This window comes from Ixodes scapularis, unplaced genomic scaffold (genome assembly GCF_016920785.2).
Source record: "Ixodes scapularis isolate PalLabHiFi unplaced genomic scaffold, ASM1692078v2 PGA_scaffold5__190_contigs__length_132052651, whole genome shotgun sequence".
NCBI classification, from domain to species: Eukaryota; Metazoa; Arthropoda; class Arachnida; order Ixodida; family Ixodidae; genus Ixodes; species Ixodes scapularis.
This window is the reverse complement of record NW_024609880.1, coordinates 130,176,768-130,200,779: the sequence shown is the minus strand read 5'-3', so window position 1 is coordinate 130,200,779 and position 24,012 is coordinate 130,176,768. Positions and strand designations below refer to the sequence as shown.

Below are 24,012 nucleotides of genomic sequence, written 5' to 3'. Positions count from 1 at the left end.
ATCCGAGCCAACACTGTATAGCATAACTATTTTGCAACTGCATTTTCTGCGAGACTGAATGGACTGTACACGTCGTTTCTACATTAGTTTTTTTACAGCGGAGCTGTTAAGGGCTAGGTTCCCCAGGATCGTGTGCGTGTATGTCGACACAAACCTACCTGGACAGCTACCGCCATCTATAAGCGACGGCGGCAAGCACACAACCAGTATGGTTACCGCCGTCGCTCGTAGATGGCGGCATCCCTTCCAGCTATAATAGAAGAATAAATAGTTGGGTGCGTTGGTGGGAATTCATCGTAGGAAACAGCGTGAAAAACAGACGACGACGAAGAAGCAGCACACAGCATATCGAGTACAGCTCCGCTGGTCTTCCTTCTTCACGTGAGTGGAAAGGCTGAACGTTTTTTTATTTCTGCTGACCCTCCAGCAGACGGCAGTAGAATGGTGCCTGGCTGATCTTTTTCCAAGTACGATTGTGCTTGTACGCTAGCTGGGAATTTTTAGCAATTCAAGCCCTAGAGGCTAGAGCAGACACGCCGGTGTAAAATGCAGGCTTAGCGGTCTGAGGCTGCATTTCCCTTTCTGCTGTGACCCGGACAAGACAGAAAGCAGCGTTGAGTGCAGTCCTATTCCACAAGACAGGTTGTTTAAGCACTTTATTAAAGTCGGATGGTGACAATGTCAATATTTACCAAAGATGACCTACCAATTCAAGAATGCATAGAGCTACTGCATGACAAAAATAATGTTTACACTAGTGACAGTACTAAGGTGCAGATGATTCCTATAAATGACGTGGATGCACATATCTCGAGGGAACGCAGACAGCGAGGCACACTGATCCGTCTGTTTACTGTCATAAACGGGATTTGGAGGACTTCAACAAAAGATTCACTGGTATCCTTAATGCCATTGGGCCAATACTGCTCCAGAATCAAAAGCCCTATTAAACCCAGCTCTTGAACTGTAGACATTCCATCAACATCACTGCTTACCTTGTTCAGAGTAACACAGAACTGAGGTAACACAGAACTGAGGTACTACCACATCCCCAGTTGAGAAGACAGCCAGGCTATAGCTGCATCTCTCAGGCTTGTGCAACACAAGCGCGAGGGTGGAGCCGTCGAAAATGCTTCGCTTGCACAAGTACTTGTGCAAAGAAGCCCCATGCCTGTACCTTCCACAACACTGAACGGAGCTCATCCATAGCCTAGCACGCATGCGCAATGGCACCGACAAGCACTCTATTGGAATGGTCTACACATACTGTCGGCTCCCACAGCATTTTCCAAGAAACTTCCAAACTCACAATGAGATTCCTGCCAGCTTTGTTCCATTGAAAAGACAAGATTGCTATCAAGCCTCAAGTTCCTAAAGCTTTATTTTTGAGTTAAAGCTCAATATTCACTCAAAATGCAGAATAGAACAATTTGAACTCCTCCTCCCGGACTTGGTTTTCATCCTCACTTAAACAAAGCAAATTTACGGGGGGGGGGGGGGGGGGGGGGGGGTTGGTCTCGTTCAAGGGCTCTGCGATTTGGAAAACTGAAGATGTGTATTCACTTAGCTGATGCAAGTATTTACGTGGCTCAAAGTTCTCACTACCTGCCACCAAAGTTGAGACAGAAGAGCAAAACAGAGGGGAACCAAAATGGCCTGCATGGCAGACAGAGGTGCAGGCTTCTGCAACACAACCTAGAATAATTACGATCCAACGCAGCTTTCAGAGGCAGAGCACTGCAGAAGACTGACCTTCAAAGGTCCCCAAACACCTGTCATCCAATTAGAAGGCAGACCGCTTCAAACGTGACGCGCTGAAATTTTATGAAATACAGTGGCCAGACGTCGTCGACGCCACTTCTAGCTGGGAAAGCAAGCGTTCAGTGACAATACAATCTTCACGCTGACTCCATTCATAGCAGACGAGTCAAGCACAATGTCCGGTGGGTTGTGGCTATTGCCAATCTCCATCTCGGAATCCAAAGCCCAAGAATCATGCGTACAAAATAGCCGTTGTGACAAAGGTCATCTCCCGACTGCTTTCTGAATAATGCCAAAGAATGGTTAGCACTAATGTTATTACAGTGGGTGCCAAAATTGTCACATGACAGAATATCGTGAGCAGACGAGCAAACTTGGAAAGTTTGTGGTGGTTTTAAATCATGTATTTCAAAACAAGATTTTAAGCTTTAAACCTCGTTAAAATTAACATTGAAAACCACAAAGATGGGCACCGACTATACTTTTGAACCAGCACTAGACTGTGGAAGCAGCTGTGATAATGTAACTCTATTTCCATTACAAGTAACCTACACGAACAAAGTTAGTGAAAGCCCATCTCTGGAAAACATCATCGCAAACATGGCAAGTATTCCCGGCGCCAAATGCACACGCACATTTGTACATTCTGCCGCAGCAGCCAAGAGCAAGGCCGGCTGTGGCCGTAGAACCCGATTACAAGGAAGGAAGTGTTCACGTCCTCCAAAGTCCGTCTGGCGTCTTGTTCCGCACGCAGCCAAGCTGTCCGCTGCTTCCTCTCGGGCCAGAGTGAAAACGGCCGAGGTGTGCCGACCTCTTCAGCCGTTGCGTATTCCCAGGGCCTGCTCGAGCTCGGCCCTGCGCTGCTGCACCTTGCCGTAGAAGTACCGGCAGACAGCCTCCTGTGCCCACCGCTGATAGTAGAAGTCCGAGCGGCGCTCCTCTTCGGGGTTGCCCACAACGTCCGTCATCGTCTGAAACCGGGACAATCTTAGGATACGGCCGACCCTTGCCAAGACAGATTTTCTAGACATTCCAAACTATCGGAGAATATCCGAGGTTTCCTAATGTTACTTCTCAAGTCTAAGGTTGAACTGAATACACCCAATATTTGAATCTATAGAAGAAAATTTGCAGTCGTCTAAAAGCAAAATGTCTAAAACTGGCGGAGAATATCCGAGATTTTTCTGTCGCTAATTTAAATTGCGACTCTAACTCAATGCACCCAATATTCGAACATCTTTAAGAAAGTTTTTGCACATCTATACGCATCTCCAGCTCATTGCTCACCCTCTCGTGGCGCAAACGGAAAGCACTCTAGTGACGGTCCCCCGGTTCTCCTGCTCAGCAGTCACGGTGAAACTGCTCGCGGTCACGGCTCGTGAAATATTATTTCCGAATGCAAACACCCTTCACTGTGCCCATGTAGTGCTGCAGCCGGTATGGGAATTTACCTTATTAGAGAATTTTAGTGTTGACACTGTTGAGAAGTAAATGCAAGTGCTGTGTGTTTGCCTGTGCTGCACATGCGCGCCGTCGTTATGTTCCCATTTAAGACCGCAATTTTGGGCTCCGCGCACGGGCAGTGTGGAACACGCAAAGGTAACACAAACACATATCGCTTGCATTTGCTTGCATACGCAGTACTAAAACTCACTTCTATTTCACTGGTTTCCAACGCCAACGAAACGTGCTGCAGTGAGCAGGCGCGAAAGAGGGAAGTCGTTCCTTCGAAATGGGAAGGCTGAGATTGGCACGACGACGGCGCGTAAAAACTGAACAAACTAAATGTTGTGGGAAGATTGGTAATTAAAAACAACAAAACCCATCATGTCGTATTACACCTGAGACTGCGGTGGAAGAAATCGGAAGAACTTTCAGTAGAAGGAACAGACACAGAGAATGTTTGAGACGTTCTCTGTGTCTGTTCCTTCTACTGAAAGTTCTTCCGATTTCTTCCACCGCAGTCTCAGGTGTAATACGACATGATTAGCTACCACCAGCTCGCCTGCACTCTCACAGTCTTTTCAACAAAACCCATTTCTATTTTTTTTTTTTTTTTTTTTTTAAATTTTGGGGCATTTGGTTTGGAAGGATTGGCGGCGACTTTGGAAGTTTAGCCGACTGTCAAAAGTTGATGGCACCATATGCTTTACCCACAATTAATGCAATTTTATGTGGATTTCTCAGATTAGCTAGAATGTTTTCATTAATTTTCAGGGTGTCTAGCAAAAATTAATTAATAATAAATTTCAAAATTATTATTTTCAAAATCCCCGACTTTCCCATTTTTTCCCTGAAAATTTCAGGTGAAATTCCCTGACCACTGTGAAGGCGGTTAAATATATAAGACCATTGAAACACAAGGCACTGAACACTGTGAGGATCATTTTGCACGGGCTTAATCCAACTTGCACATTCCGAAATATTCAGGTTTGTCCAGTCTTGATTCTTGCTGCCGACATCGTCAGTGAAGAGGCCACTTCCGGAAACACCATGAAAACACGACGCTCAACCGCATACATCAAGAACCGAACAGCAGCTTGGCCACCAGATGCATACTTTCGGCTTGAATTGGATTGGGGTCTGTGGCTTTCCTATTTGTTACTATATCTAGTAGCTCTAACTGGATCTAGCCTGGTGTCGTGCCCTGAATCCAAGGCTTGGACTGGATTTGTCGGCTGTGCATCGGGCAGCACACTCTACATTCGCTGAGCAGAGCCTGCACTCCGCTCTCGGCAGAATTTGTTCCCTATTTTTCTGCCCGCAAGTCCTCAACTCTTTGCTCAGGGCACTCAATGGCCTTTCCGGCTCATTTTCCCGGACTAGGCTCTCTTTTTAACAATATCCCTGACAATTCCCCGATTTTTCCCAATAATTAAAATTTTCCTGACAATTCTTGGTTTTTCCCGGTTGCTAGACACCCTGATTTTAGACTATTTTTCTTTTATAACTTGTTAGTTAAAAATGCTGCAATTGTCTCCAGTGATGATAATTTGCACCCTTTTGATTGCCATACTTGTTTGTGCATTTGAATTTAGGTTATAAGCAACAGACTATAGTGGAGCTTGAAAAACTATGTATTAAAACATCGTAATTGTATTATTATTAATACAAATTTCAGCGATGTAGGCCCTTAATAAATGCCACAATCACAAAAATATCCCATTTAACAATAGTAATTTTCAAGAAAAGTGACATTGCTATGAAGATAAACAAACAGACAAACGAAAGGTGTAACATAAAGTCCTTTGCTTCAAGCGTTGGTTTAAGCGGGATGGTAGGGGTCATCTTGGTCTTAATTCAGTACCTCAAAAATAGCTCCCATTTTATTGTGAAATTTTATTTATTGAATGGTTTCATCCTTGGAATTAAATTTCTGTAACTTTTTTTGCTAAAGCATTTTTTATATTTTTAGTAAATGAGGGTCGAATTTCAGGCTGTTTCAGTTTTTAATGTAGCTTTTCTCAGCAACAAAGAACAGGACACCCACTTCATTTGATGCATATCTTCCACCTGCCTTTAAACTGAATCTAAAAAGATGTAAGTCTGAGCATGCAGCATGCCAGAAAAAAAAGATTGTTCTTACTTGTATAAGGAGTTTTTTATTTATAACTTTTTTTTAACATTATAATTTAGTGATGTCTGGAATCATCTAGGTTCGAGCCGTTGGCAAGATGTTCTACTATAAGCTGTAAACGTTTTAGTGTAATTGGTAGTTTCTTAATAAAAATTCATCGAATTAAAAAAAAAAAAAAAAATTGCAAAAACATTTATTTGAAAGAGAAAGGAAAACACACAATTTTATGTTTCTACATTTGTCACAAAGGCTCAAAAGGCTCCAGCAGAATATATGTCAGTTTTTGCTTTCTTTCCCTGCTTCCCAGTTTTGTTCCTCTGGCTGCATAAAATGTTTTGGCCCTAAAATTGCAAAATTGATTTTCTGGTTGGTTTCCCCAACCAGCCTCCCTTAAAGAAACACACACACTTCTGTGGTCCGACTCGGATTCCGTCTTTGGGTTTTTCTGGTGAGAACAGTGTTTCTTAATTTATACCTTTTGTGAGCATATTCTAAACTCGTCACCTCTGGTGATATTTTGTAAAATCTTGATTGACCTTGTTATTCTTGTGCTGGGAATAATGTTAAAGCAATTAATTATCTAAATACCCCAAAACCCATTAAAAGGCCCGCAGTTCATTATTTCACATGACAATTACCGGAGTGAGAAAAGGGATCAAGAACCCACAAATATCAGCATTGATATTTTTTAAAAATACAATATTTTATACGTTGCCTCGAAGGTGTTTGAAAGACCCTGTCATTAAAAGGACACTGAACTTTCAAAAATATTTTGAATTGCTTGGACCCGACACGTCTGTCACAAAATAAAGTTTCCGCGAACAACTTCTTTAGCTCAATAATTATGCTGCGAGACACATCTCGAGTTATGAAAGAATCCGAAATTAACACCTATGCCGAGAAATTACATCCAAAGCAGAGGTTAGTTTCGATTTCGTCCCAGAATTAACACGTGCCTCCTGGCACAAATATTACGTTAAACACAGTTTTTGTTTTCAGGATAAATAGGTGACCTACACCCATAACACCCTAGCTTCCTCAAATAAACAGGGATAATTTGTGTCGCTCTGTGAAGCTAGCACACTAGACAGGCTCAGCAACTGGTATACCGGTATGCATATCCGACCCTCACTATAACCACCATTTTGGAAAATTAGTGGCGCCACCTATAGTGAATTGGAGTCACAAATAGTCGGTGACGGGCCAAGAATTAAGTGGAAGCTCCTCCCATTTCTTTCCACTTTAGTAGAGCGAACACCAGAGAGCAGGTTGCCTCGGCCCATCACAGACTAGAAACAAGAGACGCCCCTAACCCGACCGCCATGGCACACGTCTCGGCGCCAGCACTCGGAAACGTGCAGCCGGAGAGAATGGTCACCTTGAGGTCCCTCATCTGGGAGATGAGCCACTTGTTGATGAACTGCTGAGGGTCCTTGGCAAAGCTCAGGAAGAACTCCCGGTTTGTCTTCAGCTGGTTGATCGTCTCCACCGTCTCGTGGATCTGCATGGCGGTCCCCCACCCTTGGGACTCAATATACCTTCAGAAAACTTCTCAGCCAACGCTTCTCATACTACAACATCGCACGGGACAGTGCCACACCCACAATCATTCAAAAGCCGTAACTATAGGTTCCTTCCGTTTAGGGGGAAAAGAAAATCCCTAAATGAAGCGAATACCAGGAGATAATATGCTAAAAATAAGCAATTGTGGTGGTGCGTGCCGGCAAGACCATCAGCGTTTTATAAGACGGCTTCGAAGTCGTTTAACACCGCGAGAATCGGCAGGCCAGCAAAGGAGAAAGGAAGAAAATATTTTGTGGACCCTAGCACGAGGAGGAAGCGCAAGAGCCGAGAGAACAAGAGAAGACGAGGCACAAGAAAGGCAGCTACCGACACCCATCCAAGGTTCTGGTTCCCGTTTAGACAAAAGAGATGTAGATTAAATAGTTTGGTTACGTACTTTGACTGTGCCGATTAATGCTCGACCCACTTGTGGGAACGGTCTGGATAACCAAACAACCCTCATTGCTGTTCTTCAGGTTCTTACTCAAATAAGCCCCAGTTAGCTCCATTTTTCAAAGATGTAACCCAGCTGATGTGGCCAATCCACACAGAGTACTCGGCAGTAATGCACTCGCGGCATTTTAACGCTACTCATTCGGCACTTCATACTCTCTTCTGCGAGAGTGAAATCTAAAAAATTTTTAAACCTCGGTGGTTCTTTTATTACAGTTGTAACCGAAAATGCTAGAGATTATGAGGCATCTATTTCAACTGCTACAAGGATGTCTAACGATATTTCCCATCACTACCACCAGTACATCGTTTCTTTTCCCAGTGCTACCGAATATTCTACGCCAGGCGCCAACCGCACCGGCCTCTACTTTCAGAAAGTGTGAAGAAATACTTTGACTTCTGCTTGGATTGGCTAGAAGGCCCTGGCTTTGACCCTTGAGGTTCCTACCTCCGGAGCTTGCAGCAGCCCATACCGGTACCGCCATCGTGAAGGCGGGAGCTCGTCACACTTTTGACAAAACGAAAGGAACCTATTAGACTGGCCCTCTCCCTCTCTCGCCCAACACTCTTACATAAACGCCTGCTCTAAGCATTCAAGCTGGAAAACGCCAAGAAATGGCAGCCTAATATCACTTCGACCAATCGGTGAAAGAATACAAGCGTCGTGTTCTCCCGTCTGTTATACGTGGGTTGCACCCATGCAGAACAGATACCAGTAACTGCTGACTGCATCTTGGTAAAAACAAAACTGCCAATTTATGGCAGCAATTTTTGACAAAATTACTAAATGCAGAAAACCATGAACCTATGCATAACATCGCAAGTCATGTAAAGTATCTCTGATACTATTTGAAGGCACAAAAAAATGCCAAGGTTTCAACAAGTTAGAGACAGTAGGGTTTATGTTAAAAAGAGCAAATAAATCCCATCCTCTCATGCTATACCACTTGTGCAGGAAGTCATACATAGAGCAGGTATGGCGGAAAGTGAGCAACAATGTTGAATCAGAGGCAGTGAATTAAAACCTGGTGCGAGATGAGATACTAAAGGAGAGCCCTGGACAGGTAACTTTAAAAATTGGACACTACCTTGGATGCTGGGAGAAACAGAAACAAAACTGCAGTTTGGCTACAAGGTATGTTCAAACACGGGATGAGTTTGGTACCAATAATAGGCACCACAACATTTGAAACTCCGAAATGGCTTTAATGTTAACGTTCATCCCAGACTGTCGCATAGCTTATGTGACCTCCAAGTCAGACTTTACATCTACATTTTGAAGTAAGCCAATTCTTCGTACGATCGAGAAGCGAAATTGCTTCGTCTGAAACACTGAGACTTTTTTTTTTTTTTTTTAGTTGCTTCTTTTGCACATAGACATTTAAACAAGGTAAAAAAACAACACAAAAACATATTTGTTACAATTTAGAAGGACTCAAGGATCATGAAGACACTAGCCCCTCGCACGCATATCTGCCCCTGACCTTAACGGCACACTTGAGTAAACTTTTGCTACCGAGGCAACTGAACAACTGAGCAAACAATGAAGAAACAGCCGTCCCCTGCCAGTGGAGGACCCACCTTGTTGTCCAGGACCTGTATCTCCTGTTGGTTGGCAGTGGACAAAATGAAGTTGTTCATCTGGGACTTGAGAGGGTCATCCTGCAATCAAGAACGCACTATTCACCATCCAAAGTCACACATCCTCTCACAACAATCACGAGAATCCTATGACTCCAGGCACATTTGATGGGCATTAGCTAGAAGTTGTGGCGCCAAAGCCCGAACCTCAGCAGGACCACTAATTGCCACGTCTAAAGTAATTCATTACTTTTTTTTTTCTTTATTATTACCGCTTCACAAAACAGCTTCCAAGGGCCCAGCAAATCTGTGACATCTCTCTAGGCAACGTAACACTGGCAACTTGAAGGATATACTACCTAAATGACTCGCTCAAAATTCGCAGAAACTCCCATGATCACTGCTTTTAATGGTGCCCCGTGGAACGAAGGAAACTTTGCGAACTCGACAACCAGACGAAACGACCAGACATAAAGGACTGAGCTTTCTCACCACTTCGACGTCAATGTCGTAGCACGCAGTCTTCTTGGTGTCGGGGCCTTCCACACTGCCGGGAAACAAACGCCATTCATTTACTCCTCTGATCCTCCCTCAGGGCCTCAACATGGGCCCCAAGCAGAGGGGGGTGTAAAGCCACACACTGTTTGTAAACATTCCTAGCGTGGGCAAAGTCTGTCAGAATACTGGAAGTTTCGAGGTGAAAGCTTTACACAGATAGGAGCGGCAATGAACCTTTTGTAGCAGACAAATTATTGGTTTGGAGCAGCCACCGACACTTTTGGAGCAGATGGCAACATCTGTTAGCACGTCACTTGAAAATAAAAATATGATTGCATAGCTAAAGGAGTTCATATCTGATGATTCAGGCTTCCTCTTTGATGCTGATGCATATTACTCATTATCTTTTGTAGCAAGAAATGACAGGCTGCCAAGAGAACACCCCAGCCTTCTTTTCAAAAATAAGGCTCAGGTTAGAGTGAGTTCCGTCTACAACGGGTATTAAAATTTTTTGAAAAATGAAGCATAGTGAAACATTTGAGATAAAGTCTTCCCTCCCTCCCCTCTTACACCTTGTAGTTAATTTAGCCCGTAAATATAATTCCCCTAAAGTGCCGGCAAAAATCAGCATATCCGCTAAAATGTACATGAATAAGAATACGTCCCCCAAGTTTTATGAACACCAAACTCAAGACTCGAATATAGTATGAACTGCAAAAGCAGGCACCCACAAATATTATGAAAACCTACAGCTGTGCCTTGAAAGGGAAACTACACTTCAGCAGCATTTTAACCAAAGTTGAGTCAAAGTTTGTTGCCCTTTCAGTTGACTACCGCATTTATTCAAATATAGACCCACGTTTTTAGTCCTTTCTCAACACAGCCTTTTAGTAGTTCAGGTCACCCTATAGTCAAGACTGAAGAAGGTAGACCTGTAATATAGCACCGAGACTAATTTCCGAACCACTAGCCCTAACCCATGTCAGCCGCTGCTCCTAGCACTCCGATACAAAGCGGTGAAGCCTGATGCGCATGTGCTGGTGTGAGGCCATGAAGGATGTCGCGAGTGGCGCAAGTACACTGTAGCCAAGGCATGAAGGCATGTGGCAGACATGATAGTCGAGTGATATGATCGGGGGAGACTAATCCAATTCACAGGTGCAAAAATCTGGAACTCGCTGTCAGTTGATCTTCGAAACTCGCATAACTTTAGTCAAGCAATGTTTTCTCTTTTCTCCCTAAACCATCTTTAAGTCATGGCCACTGCTTTCGTTTACTCAATTAAAATAGCTCAAAATAAATTGTTTCTATATCCTCTTTATTTTGTCTACTCTGTATTCTGGGTGTATTTCAATTGTGTGTGCTTAACCCAGTAGGCTTTCGAGCTGTTGGTTAGCACAAGAGAAAAATAAACATTGATTGATTGATTGATGGATTGAAGTTTCTTTTTAGTTTGTCTTTTGACTCAAACGTTAAACACTTTGCATCTTAGATAATAGTTTTTTTTAATGAACCCACACTAGCCAATTGGATATGGGTCCATCTGTTCTTTCAATAATATGTATCTGCTTGCTGAAAAATAAAATAAAAAAAACTAAAAACTAAAACTGAAACCCTGATTTTGTCTTATATGACAAATTGCCATCCCACTATTTTGCAAACTACTCTTGTAACTTTTAGCTCCTGACATTACCAACATCATCTGAAAATTCAGATGACAACGGGGCCAGCGCAGTTGATGAGCAATCTGTATACTTTGTTTCATCTTAAAGGGCCCATGAAAAGAAGAAAAAATGTTTTTTTTTTCTTTTAACGATTTGGTTAGAGCACACAAATTAAAAAATTATTTTTACGCAAAAAACTTTTTTTAGAGCAATACTGACCGCACGAGACGCGATTTAGTCGGTAGTCACCTCCTTTCCACTCGTTTTCTCTCTCGTCATTTCAGGCGCGTAGAGGAGAGGTGAAGCAGCTTCGCTTTCACGTTGAGGTGGAAAGAGCGAACGACCGAGATGGTCGTTTTGGAATGACCCGTGGCGTCATGGACTTTGCACGCAGAATTTCAAATAAATCTCTCACCGTCAATATCGCTCTAAAACATATATCTATTTCTTTTTCTGGTAAAAAAATAATTTTTTGATGTGCATGTCTCAACCGGGTTGTCTAAAAAAAACAGTTTTTTTCTTTTCAGGGGCCCTTTAAGTCAAAGGGCAGGCAATGCTACAAGTATCGGGACCAATCAAACAGCTAAAAGAGCGACATCCTGGCATACATTATCTATCTGTACATTCTCTTTTATCGACTAAACAAATCAAGCACACCAAATGCCCCTAACCTTGCGCTATACCCATATTTACTCGCATAATGAACACTTTTATTTTACCCAAAAATTGACATATATTTGGGGGGGGGGGGTTCATTACACGGGGTAAAATTTTAGCATTTACACACTTCGTGCAAATGTCATATTAGGTGCCAATATGCCACAACAAGATACTGTGGCACATCTCCAGTGATGTAGGCGCACCCACAGCAGGTCGGGGGCGCGACACAATAACTATGCTTTATAAATTGCAAACCTTTTTAGGGCGCATTCGGGGTACCTTTGCCGAGGGAAAAGCACCCTACGAAGCTCACTCAGCACGAAAAGCAACACGTCCATTCTTAGGCGATATATATTGCTAGTATCCGGCGGGCACGGCGGGCACGCTCACGTATAATCCGCGACTATGCGTATAAGAACTCGTAGGAAGTCCAACCCCCGACCGCCTAAGCCCGCTCGCACGGATCAAGTTTCGTTCACGGAGATGCCACCAGACACTCTCAGCCTACAGCGCAGCGCGCACCTCGCTGTGACGTTCTGTTCCAGATTAAATAAACGCATTTACCTGGAGTATGTGAAATTAGACTAACCACTTTCACGATTTCACCGTTCGGAAGCGGACCACAGACGACGGCTCGTTTGTTGACATCAATGCATCCGATAGGCGAAGAATGTCCGGGGCTTGGCGATTCCTTGACCCAAGCTTCGTCGAGTGTGCATGACACTCGGTTTCACCGTTGATCACTTCCGTAACTACCTACCCCAACTACGCACTTGCGGCCATTACGTGAGCAACCCAGCCTGGCTTGAGTTGGCTCGACTTCGCCCGACTGTTTGGCGGCAAAAGAAAACTGGCTGGGTGGCTCGCTAAATTGGACGCAATTCGAGACTCGCGGATCCAAAAATTGGAGGTGCGTTGATTACGGGAGGGAAAAAAAAAAGTCCAAATATTGATGCCTGTTGTGGGGGGTACGTTTATTATGCGAGTGCATTTATTATGCGAGTAAATACGAGTATATGTATTTGTGACCGTATGTCTTTGAGCCTTCGACTGTGCTCTGACCTAAGATGAAACGAGCTATGCAGTCCATAGAGACGCTGTGAAATACATATCTGCAAAATTTTCGTTTCCTTCTACTTTCTAAATATTAAAATCGACCAATAATAAAGTATTTTTTATCTTTTGCTCCGTTTCAGCTCTTATAGGCACAGGTGTGGCATAATTCTTAGCAAAAATGTTGCTTTGGCGCAAATCGCGCAGCACTTCCACCACTGGCTTTTGTTCCAACCCAGAATGGCTACCCTGACCCGCCCTTCTCGTAAACCTCAAGTTGTACCCCGCCAAGAGGAGTGGTATGTCACCTGATGACGTGGTTGATGACAATGGGGTCCGGTGGGTGGAGAAGCTGGTGTAAGCGCTGAGGAATCTCGGCAAACTTCATTCGTGCACACTGGAAGATCTGCCAACAAACACAAGGACAGCTGAGACACAACCGAATGTATCGCAAGCCCCCAACTCTCTGCCAACCCCAGGTGCCCACATGCTTCAATGATCCAAGCCTGAAAACAGTCTCGTGAAATAAAGGTCTGCCCTAAAAGCACACCTTGACATACGAAGTTTCTGGGTGACTGAAACGTCTCTCGTTTTCTTGTCCAGAATTAAATTTGCAACGGCAGGTACGAAACTAGGCAGGGGACATTCATGAGACCAGCGTGCATATCCCATTAAATATTCGGGATAAAAGCATAAAAAAATCTCCCTATACTCGGGGTCAACTTTCTGTGGCAATGCAGCAAAGGCTACAGAGCTGAAGCATGTCGTTTCACTACGCAGCTGCAGATGGTTCAACGAAAATAATTTGCCGAGTGTAACCCAAGCAATTCAAAAATATAAAATTGCTCTTCTTTAGCTTTGGGTTGACAACGTTACTATAATATTGAGAGCATTCCTTTTTTAGCCTTTGGGTCTTCTTCGTTTACATTTGCAACTGGCACTGCAGGCTTTCTAGATTCTCTGCAGATAAAAACATGGCGTCCTCGTCGACTGCACTTTCCTTTCCTTCCAGGAGCTGGTCACTTTATTCGCCCCATAGGGATTTCGCAAAGTTTGACAACTAAAAGTTGTCAAAACGAATGACATCAAGTGGTCTGCAACTTGTATGCCCAAGTGAGACAGAGGCAACCAGGATTCTCCATTGTTTGCGCATTCCGTTTGGTTAGCCAGCTGCAAAAGCGAGCATACTGTCGTGCGGCTCAAGAAAGAGGCTCCGAGTGGTTTTCTCAAGTCCCCAAAGCGTAAAGGGTTTCGTTTGGCGTCTGCAAAACCACCCAAAGTTACAGGAAAGACAAGAGCGCAGCGGTACAATAGTTTCACCCTTCCTGCTCTTCGACGGAAGGTACATCGGTACCTCCTTCGCAACAAGGCGCCAACAGCGGACAAGATCCTCAGCGATGTCACCAGCAATCCCAGGATGGGCCCGGTATACTCGGTATCAACATTTTTGCACTACGTTGTCAAGACAAATGTAGTTTCCCAAAGGCAAAAAGAAGAATAAAACAAACCTTTTTTTTAATTAACAAAAAAACCAAAAAAACACAACATAGTTTAGTTTTTTCTTTTTTTAGGAAGAAATGTTTAGCTTTTGGGTGAAATGACAATTTTTAGTTCACCACAATATATGAGGGCAACGCTCTGCCCGTGACATCAGATCTCTCTGCAGGTACCACCCCCTCCCAAGCCCCTAAATCCTCCCTTGGTTCCTGAACTGCTACAGCACCCCTGACTACGAGAGCACATGGGTTTGTCATTCACACATACTCTCATGCAAAGGAGATGTCAAAAGAAGGGACACTGGAGAAACAAAGCTAACAATGTGCAGCAAAAGGGCCTATGCCAAGGAAGAGAGTGGCCCTGACCTGTTCGAGGTACTTGTCGCAGTTGATGTACTCCCGCTCGTGAGGGTCCTGCAGCTTGTGCGTCTTGATGTACTGCCAGAGGGCTGCAATGATCACCGGTCGCGTCTGCGTGTGGATCCCCAGCAGACGTGCCAGACGCGGGTCCAGCTTGAACTGGAGCGGCTGTTGGGGGAGGAGAGATCGTTGGCTACTCTCTTCCTCACAAGCAAACGGCTCAGGCCGTCAAACGACACTGCACCCAAGTAGGAAACGACACCACCTGTCAACGACAAACAATCCACAGGGTCGAATGCGTGATTATCTCGTCGGTACGCCACATGTTCTTTGGTGTCCTTTCTAGAACTACCCGGCAGTACCGTTTACTCTTCCCCACATTGCTACATCCAGCACGCCCGACTGCGCAGATTACTCGCTACCGAGAGATGGTCCCTATCTCGTTTGTTCTGTCGAGGGTTGCACCATCCGATCTAGAAAAAATGCATGTTGGGGAAGCAAAAGGGGCACAAGCCTCACAAATTTTAAAACAAAAAACACGCGAAGCCGGGAAAAAAAAAAAAGTCTCGTGGTTTCCTTAAAACTGAAGGGCCAGAGACTGATAGCCGGGAGGGAAGACTGTGGCACGTAGGGGTAGGCAGATGGGCTACTCGCCTGGTAGTCGAGGAGTAGCAGGATGGTACAGCGCACATTCTTGTCGCCAGGCCGTTTCACCTGGAAGCCGTCAGTCTCCGTCGTGGTCGGCGTTCGGTGCCACTGTGAAGGTCAATATCTTTGTTGGCACAGTTGGCTCCGAGTAATGAAGGTAGTAATAATTATTTAAAAAATAAAGGACTAGCATTTCGCAGCAGAGGCCCACAAAAGCATCACAATGCGATTAGAAGTAGGAAAAACAACCAACTAGCCCAAACACTGTTAACCAGGAATGACCAGCAAAGCAGGCTTCGTCCTCCCATGACCCTGAAGCTGGAGCTTAGAGAGAGAGGGGGCCAGTCACCTCGACCAGGTGGTTGTCTGGCCCGTACAGGTCCTTGTCCAGCTCAATGACCAGGCTCTTGAAGAAGGAGGAGAACTTGCGCTTGACCTTGCTCTGGTCCGCCTTGGGCGCATTTGGCTGCAGAGGAGAGACCCAGGTCAGGGCTGGCCACACAGACCAGCACCACTCACGTCGTCCAGCAGGCGTCCCTCCACCCTGAGCTCCCAAGATGGCACCGTGGCCTCCTCGCCCGTCTCCCCCTCGGGCTTGCCCGGGTAGAAGGTGTTCGAGATGAAGATGCGCAGCTTCCGTTTTTGCTGCAACAAACAAAGGCAATGCAGGCTTTGGGAATGCTGCTTTGCATGGATTCACAGTAGCCTGTAACATCACACAATCATACTGTTTGTTTTGTGTCTTGCTTAAAGGGCAACTACACTTCATTTTTGATTTTGAAAAAACTATGCAGTCCTTTTCAACATCAGCTAGGAAGACCACCCGTCATATATGACGACCTACTGTAGAATACCGAGCAAGCGCCCACACAAAACATGGAGATAATTGTGAAAATTGGGGAATGGGCGCTTGTTAGGTTATACATTTTACCTATATATGTGCTGTGCATATTTTTTCAGATGGTGCAAAATTTGGGGGTGGGCATTTAGTATGGAACAAACGGATGCTCGGTACCTTACGGCAGTTCTGTGTAAACATTTCTTAAACAGTCCGGCAAACTTTGGAATGCGCCAAGTTGCTGAAATCGGTGTACTCTAGCGGGCGAATTAATTGAGGCGCAACCAACAGCGCAGCCAAAGCTACGACGAGAAGGTAGCAAGCACTGAGTTAATTGTCGTCACCACTGCCCCGTTTTGTTTGTTTTTACTTCTCCGGGCAAGTGTAACGGGCGATGTCAACAAAGTTTCCTCTCGGTGTCTATGTGATTGGCGTAACGCGCCTGTGGGTTTCCTGGGAGCCGTCCGGCCATCCCGCCAATACCGCCGTCTCCCACACCACAACCACCGTCGTCGTATCATCATTTGCGATTACAGTCTCTCTGAGCTTCGCTCACACTACATGTGCAGGCTGATGTCGCAGTTGTGCACACGTGGTCCAATGTCGTAGATGCCAACACGTGAAAAGTGCGGTGCAGACGACAGTTGCACCTGGCACACGCCCGCCCCAACACTGCTACCGGCTCGCCCCAATCTCTCCCGTCAACGCGTCGAAAATAACGTGACAGCCACGTTTTTGGCGGCCAAAGGCCAATGTTGGCAGACGGAGCCTAAGTTTCGGTTTCGATTTCTGCTCCTGTTAAAAGTAAGATTTAACACTATATATCCCACTTTTTGCGATGCATATGATGTAGTGCCTTTTATAAGTGCTTTTAATGTAAAATCACACATTATTCTGAAATTTTTGGAATTGAGCGGAGTTGCTTTTTAATTAAGGTAGGTTTTCGAGCCTGGTTTTCGAGCGGCAAGTCCGTCTTTTCTTTAATAGCAGGCCGTTTGCCGGTCTGTATCTAAAACTGGCCATCATTTGCCGGTTTTTTCAACTATCCAAGCACATTTTTTTCTTCTTTTAGGGTGGGGTAGGTATAAATATATTCTAGACCATCAACACAAAAAGCGATTGCCAACAAATTTTTTTGTTTTATGAAAATTTTGTTTGCACACGAAAATTTGTTGAGGACTCCCAAGTTGAAAGGGTAGGTGAGCAAGCCTGCATGAGAAACGACTGCATTATTCAAAATCTCTAAGCGGCTGCAACAGCAAGGGGGCAACTGAAAGAGAAATGAGAGAAAGCAGAAAGCCAATGCCTGCACATTATGCAGGAAACACGCGTCTACTACGCAGGACTGCCGTGCCCTCCCGTTAGCTGTCGCGGGGGGATACGGTTTCACGGCTTTTAACAATTGTCGGCATCCCGACAGGCACGTGTGGTGCTATCGCCCGTCCTCCTCACTTTTCCACTTGTTTTCTTTGAAGTCACCGACGTCCACATGATGTTTAAAAAAAATGTGTTTGCTTCATTGCTTTCAGGCTCCGTCGATTTATTTTTCGTTATCTGGCACTTTTTGGGGACAATAGGCAGAAACATGAGCCGGCTGTCTCCGGGAAAGCCCGACATCTGTAGGGAAACTGAAGCCTGCATGTGTCCCAGAGTGACAGGAGCAGTGCACAATAGCAACGGACTACCGAGTCCTTGAGTGCTTACTCATCCCTGCTGCACAGGCTGAGCAGAAGTGTGGAATTCGATTTTGGCACTTTACTTTTGAATAAATGGTATATATCTATGCATGTTATTGAGTTCAGTGTTGCGCACTCATGTACTTACATGTCCTATTGTAATATAATATTTATGTTCATTGATTTCACTTTGGGAAGCTCGTGTCAAAATAAATTGAAGTTATACATTAAAGACTATTGCTTTTCTTTATCCCAATTCAATCCCACATTCCCCACCCTTCCCTTGCATGGCCTGTTTTTTTTCTTCGAGGGAAAAGTGGCAACCCTAACTTAAAGGGATGCTGAACCATAATCTGGATTCTACAAAACGGGCGGCAAAAACGTGCAACCGGATGCTAAAAACACCAAAACATCACTCATACAGTGATATCTCAAACGGATGACCGTATTTTTTAAAAAAAAAGGAGGCACATTTGACAGAAATGTTTATATCATGTTTTTCCGAGAAGGAGAAAGAACGGCCTTGCGTCTTTTCTGCCTCGCCACCTGGAGCGGGCAAAGCGAAGTGAGGAGGAAACGAAATATCTTGGCGTCACACGCCTCGTTGGCCTGGTTCAATATTGATTTCTTTTTTTAAAAATACGGCCGTCCATTAGAGATATCGCCTTACGAGTAGTGTTGTAAGGATTGTAGCATCCCGCCTACATCTCTTGCATTTTTTTTTTATTTTTTTAAATCCAAATTTTGATTTACTTATTCTTTAAAAGGGGACACTACTCATTGATATGGATGAGTGCGGTATCAGAGTATGTTCATTTTAATTGCTACAGCATGATGCACAATGAAGAATTCAGGTTTCCAGCCAGTCATACAGCAGGGCCGAAATTTCTTACGCATACAAATTGAATGAGCGCTGTCGTATCTTAAAAGCAGGCCGCCCTCTCTGCCACCTACATGCTCAACACCCAATTCACTTCTGCTTTGCTCCAAACATTGTTTGTCATCAATGCGGAAACAAGCTCAGTATTTGTGCGTTTTGCTCCTAGCACGACCCCGAGAACCGGAACACCCCTGGTAACCAAGACAGCTTGGGTAAAGAGAGGCACCTTCATGGGTCTCTTGAGGGCCTCCTGGATGTCCAGCCGCTTGCGCATGATGGTGAAGTCCAGCTTGCGCTCAAAGGCCAGCAGGTCCATGTACGCCTGCGACTCGGGCACCAGGTCACGCACCCGCTGGGGCAGGATCTTGTCCGCCAGCTTCTTCTTCTTCTTGGGCGCCGCCCCCGACGGGGCTCCGGGGGAGGGGCCTATGGACGAAGCCCCGCCCACCGAGGAAGCTCCACCCCCCACCTGGGCCTGGGAGGAAGGTGTGGGGGGGACGCCACCTGCTCCTCCCATCCTGCACCCCAAGATGAACGAGCGTCAGAAGGAGCCCACCTACTATTTGTGGTGTCCCACTATACGTGACGCAGCTATGGTCACAGACAGGATGAAAAGGGAGTAGCTTCGGTTGTCCCGCCCCCTACCTACTATTGGACGTTCTGTGAGCCTCAAGCATGCAGGCGCAGCCACAGCATGGCCAAAGGCAACGAGGCTGTGCTGGAGGCGTTCCAAAGAGACACCATTCTCAGCTTCTCAGTGACCATAGCCTGAACGTACGAGTGGCTTCCTGCCCATCTGACAATTGCAAGCACTGGAAAGCCCCCTTTACCACATTTTTTGCTATTACAACTTAAGAAGCTTTGACGCAACATAGATTGTATAAGCGAGTGTTTCAAGGATCCCTGTACGCTTGCCTCCAGCCCTAAAGAAATGTACAGTCGGCAGTAAAAGTTTGCGGGACACGAAAGCGCCAGACGAAATTTATTTATTTATTTACAGATACTGCAGGCAGCATAGCTGCCCATGCAGGAGAGGGTCACAACAATTGTGGCACTAGCAGACGCTCAAATGATTCAAGATTTGTACTTTCAATAAGCAATGATGGCAAGCAGTTCCACTGCTCAATTGTTTGGAAAAAAGGATTTTTGAAAAAGTTTAGTTCTGGCAAAATATGAGCGTATTACTTTAGAGTGGTTTAGTCTTGTTGATCTGTGCACTGCGCCTTCTGACGCGCTCAGCCGCTCTTGAGGCTTCTGTTTGAGAATGTGTTTTTTTTCGTGCTCGCAGGTGTGCCTTTCTTATTCGCTTTCGTCCGACGCGCACGAAATAACAAGGACTGGTGCAAGGTGCCAAAGAATGACATGAAGAGCACGAGAGCTCCGTCACCCGTGGTTGAGAGGGACGTACAGCATGATGGCTGACAAGGCGGCATCTTGCCCCGGACCCGGCTATCTCATGCGTGCCCAACGAAAGCAAGTAAAAAAGATGTGACCGCGAGCACGAAAGGACGTGCATGCGTAGAGCATGGTACTTGAGAGTCGGAAGGTGCAGCGGCGCATTTCAACCGGCGCTCCCATGTCCTGCAAACTTTTGCAGCCGACTGTCTGCCCCGTTAATCCACGGTGCACGACGAACGGCAATGCCCTCACCCTTTGCTGGAGGGCCTGGCATCGCCCGGGGAGGGTCGTTTGCGTCCCTCCATGGGTCCAGTGGGAGGTCCTTGGAGGCGGGGTCCGTAGGGGGACCCGGGAGGGGGCATGCCCATGCGGGAGTGCAGGGACCCTGGAGGAGGGGCCTGAACCGGAGAGGCCCCGCCCACTGCCCCACCCCCATAGCCCGAAGGTCGAACACCCTGCGAGCAAACGGCAATTCATTACACCTAGCGGAAAAAGTATGCACGCAGCAGTACCGCACACCGACAGTTATGGTTGCCGTCTCTGACTGGTTTGTATCCTCAAAAGTGGTGCCTCAACATCCGCCCAATGATATTGTGGAGGTGTCATGCTGTTGCCCACCAAAATGCTGGCTGTAGCACAGCAGTGGAGACGTCTGTTCTGCTGCAGCGAATGCAGCAGTGAGACAGTTTATATTTAATAAATACAATCGCCTAGACTCTTTATCGACCCTGTACGAGCAGGCCGGTTTGCATAGACCAGGGGTGGAACTCACGAAATGTACTAGGGAGCAGCCGCGGGAGCAGCTAAAACAGCTGTTTTGAAGCAGGTTGGGAGCAGCTAAAACTACATTCTGGAGCAGGCTAGGAGCAGCTCAGATTAGTTTTCATTGCACTTCAGCTTGTGTCTTAGACAAGCACGGGAGCAATTTCAACTTTGCTTAGCAGCACAGATGAACATGAGTGGTTAGGAACCTAGGTAGACAGATCACAGTGTAACGGAGAAGAAAACTTGAAACTTTGTGAGCCTTAATGAGAACCAAAAAGCAAGTATATATTTCTGAAGATGGTGTCCTTGATATTTTCCGAGTGGTTTTTAGCTGCTCAAAATGTAAACCAACACTGCTTATCGCACAACCCAGACGTGCTCGACATAGTAATTATAAGTGCGAACCACGCGACGAGCGTAAGCAACGGACTTGCAGTTGCACGGAGGAACAGGGCAAAAAATTTCAGTTTATCCTATTGTGCAAATCAATATCAAAGCAGCAGATTACGATTAACGAAGTTGTCGTGTTAAAGCGATAAGCAGGAGCAAGGTTAAAGTACGCCGAGCAGAATTACCGCTCGCGTGGAAGCTGCTGGCCGGCAAGGTTTCAGATCGGACCGCATTTGAGTTCTATCAAGTCGTGATTTATCTTGCGGGAATGTGGTTCCAACTTCTAACGATGAAGTACTACAAGGAATATTTTGCCCATGTGTTTTTAACTAGCTGACGTCCGGATCCCTTGATGCAGAGCCTCAGGCAATGTGACGCTTAACGACTCAGTCTCACCTTGGCCGACTTGCCTAACAGCTTATGGTTGAAGAATAACAATCCAGTCGCAGGTGGTATAGCACTTGGAATCCAAACCTCGAGTTTTTTGGCGCGCTTCCGACCCGATTGCAAGGCCGATCAAGCTTAACGCGCTCATTGTTGCCAATCGAGTCGATAGAAACTGAAACCAAGGCAAGATTCAATTTTTTTGGCACACGTCTTGCGATTTGGTGCATAAAGACACGAGGTATTGGCTGTGGCGCAGTTTCCGCAACATGGCGCAGGATGGCGCAGCCAAATACGTCTGGCACAGATGGCGCAGCCGTTCCACCCCTGAAATTTCTGTACGAGCAGACGTCCAGCAAAGCCTAATGTCGTCAAAACAAGAAATTACACTGTGGGTGCCTATAGTATCTATTTCAATAAAAAAATAAAAAAAAAAACCTTGCCAGCAAAAAAGAAAACAATATCCATTTTCCTGCTGATAAGTTTTTTCTCACTGAAATCTATGCACAATTATCTTCTGAACATAATGTCCTATTCTCAAAATTTTGCATTCTATACCAACCACCAGTGTCACGTTCTCACAGAGTTTGAGCTTTCTGCGATGTATAGTTTACTTGCCCGTTCCAAAAAACACGGCTGTCGTTTGTTGCAAACTCCCTGTATTTGCCAACGTGATCACCGGCTTTCCAGCTTCCCCAGCATCACTCATCATTTGTTTTGTCCACTCGCTCGCTCGCTTGTTGCGCTTCAAAAATTTTTATATTTTCTCGTCAACTTTATTTTTTTATTTTTTTTTACTAACGAAGAGAACACAGCAATGTTAGAAACATGCTTTCACGGAACAAACGTTCGTGCCGTATGCTGATCAGTAACGTTCATCACGCGAATGCAAGCAACGGACTTTGCGATATTAAAACATTCTTTCATGAGCATTTCTTTAACACGATGAAACTAATTCGAGTTCTGAGTTTAATGTATTTCTCGTTCAGCCCCACTAGATACATAAAAAAAAAAGTGGTTTTTTTTTTAGCTTTTTTTAAACTTTTCGTGCTTACCTACCGAGACGTGGCCCACCCCACTTTTTTATGAATTTCAGGTGGCAGGGGGTTGGGCGATGACTCGGGATATTACAGTAGTCCAAATCACACCGGTCAAAAACACGTTCCAGGCATTGTTGCTTTGGTGCGTGGTCAATGTCCCTAGGCTCGTCAAAGTCTCAGAACATTATTTTTCTGTCACGGTGCCCCTCACAGCCGTGGTTGCTTCTATGCGCGAGTCCCAGTGGCTGCTTTCAGCGCATACCTGGTAGCCCTGTCCGGGATAAGGCCTGGACGCTGGAGGCACGGCATGTGGAGGCATCGAAGAGCGATCGGGCGGAGGCCTCATGACACTGGGCGCTCCAGGGCTTTGCGGGTGAGGGGGCATAGGCGGCCCGGCCCCCCCTCCCGACCCCATCGGCCCTGAAGGCATGGGTCCCGCCGACATGGGTCCAGAGGACATGGACCCTCCAGACATTGGTCCTGATGGCATAGGACCTCCGGACATCGGTCCCGACGGCATTGGTCCCGCTGACATGGGGCCACCACTCATAGGCCCCGCAGCCATCGGCACCGATGACATCGGTCCCGATGCCATAGGCCCAGACATGGGCGCCGACGACATAGGTCCCGAAGGCATGGGGCCCGAGGGCATTGGACCCGACGTCATGGGTGGCGGCGGGGTGCCAACGTGCGACGGTGGTGGAGGTGTGGGGTAACCGCGGTTCATGGTGCCAATAGTCGTGCGCTAGCAGTCTTCCCCGTGGCGCCTGCGAGAGCATGCGAAGAGCGCGGAATCACTAGGCGTGCGAAGCCCCCGGCAAATGCGTCACTGCAAAAGCAAGAATTCGCGAGGAACACAACGCGAAGGCGCCGCTTGACAGTTCCAACTTTTAGCTCCCGAGTAGCCGAACAATAATTGCGGCAAGATACATCTGTATATACACAGGAGCTGCTCGGCGAAGAACCTCAGTCTTAAGTTTATTGTTTGAAGTCGCGAGATGCGTAGTGTTGTTTACGTCCTGACGCCGGCATTTGGTCAAAGTGGCTGCGAGTAAGCCTAACAACTTTATCCTCAGAAGAACAAAGCCGTCCGTGTTCTGTGTAACTGATCGAAACGCGTCCATGCTAAACAGGGACCTTACTGTGGATATGAGGGGATACGTCGATACGTCGGTAGATAAGAGTGCGCAGCGGAAACAAAATTTAAAAAGAAATACCAACAGACTCACTTCTTCCGATCACGGTACGCTCATGATCCGGATTCTGTTACGGATCGGATTGGCTCGCGTATATTTTCGAACGACCCAGGGTCCCAGTGTGTGCAACT

The 24,012-nt window shown here is 46.0% G+C and overlaps 1 protein-coding gene across 2 annotated transcripts; it reads right to left on the bottom strand.

The window, feature by feature from the left end:
* Nucleotides 1-641: 641 nt before the first annotated feature.
* On the bottom strand, nucleotides 642-24,012 carry LOC8030424 (SWI/SNF-related matrix-associated actin-dependent regulator of chromatin subfamily D member 1). 2 transcript variants are annotated; one of them, XM_029984532.4, is made up of 14 exons: nucleotides 23,915-24,012; nucleotides 22,948-23,452; nucleotides 20,359-20,561; nucleotides 18,935-19,226; nucleotides 15,834-15,959; nucleotides 15,664-15,780; nucleotides 15,321-15,422; nucleotides 14,673-14,834; nucleotides 13,119-13,216; nucleotides 9,428-9,482; nucleotides 8,936-9,016; nucleotides 7,803-7,862; nucleotides 6,717-6,839; nucleotides 642-2,732 (listed from the first exon to the last, which is right to left on the bottom strand). In XM_029984532.4, exons 2-14 carry the CDS (start codon nucleotides 23,410-23,412, stop codon nucleotides 2,577-2,579), a joined length of 2,040 nt encoding a protein of 679 aa, XP_029840392.1. In that variant the 5' UTR covers nucleotides 23,413-23,452; nucleotides 23,915-24,012; the 3' UTR covers nucleotides 642-2,576. The 2 variants fall into 2 exon arrangements, with proteins under 2 accessions (XP_029840392.1, XP_029840393.1); XM_029984533.4 differs by lacking the exon at nucleotides 7,803-7,862.

Coding starts and splice junctions, on each gene's coding strand:
- LOC8030424 (XM_029984532.4), bottom strand. CDS start 23,412: ATGAACCGCGGTTACCCCACACCTCCACCACCGTCGCACGTTGGCACC. Junction 19,227..20,358: donor GCCAGGCCCTCCAGCAAAGG/GTGAGGGCATTG, acceptor CTTGGGGTGCAG/GATGGGAGGAGCAGGTGGCG. Junction 7,863..8,935: donor TACAGGTCCTGGACAACAAG/GTGGGTCCTCCA, acceptor TTTTGTCAAAAG/TGTGACGAGCTCCCGCCTTC.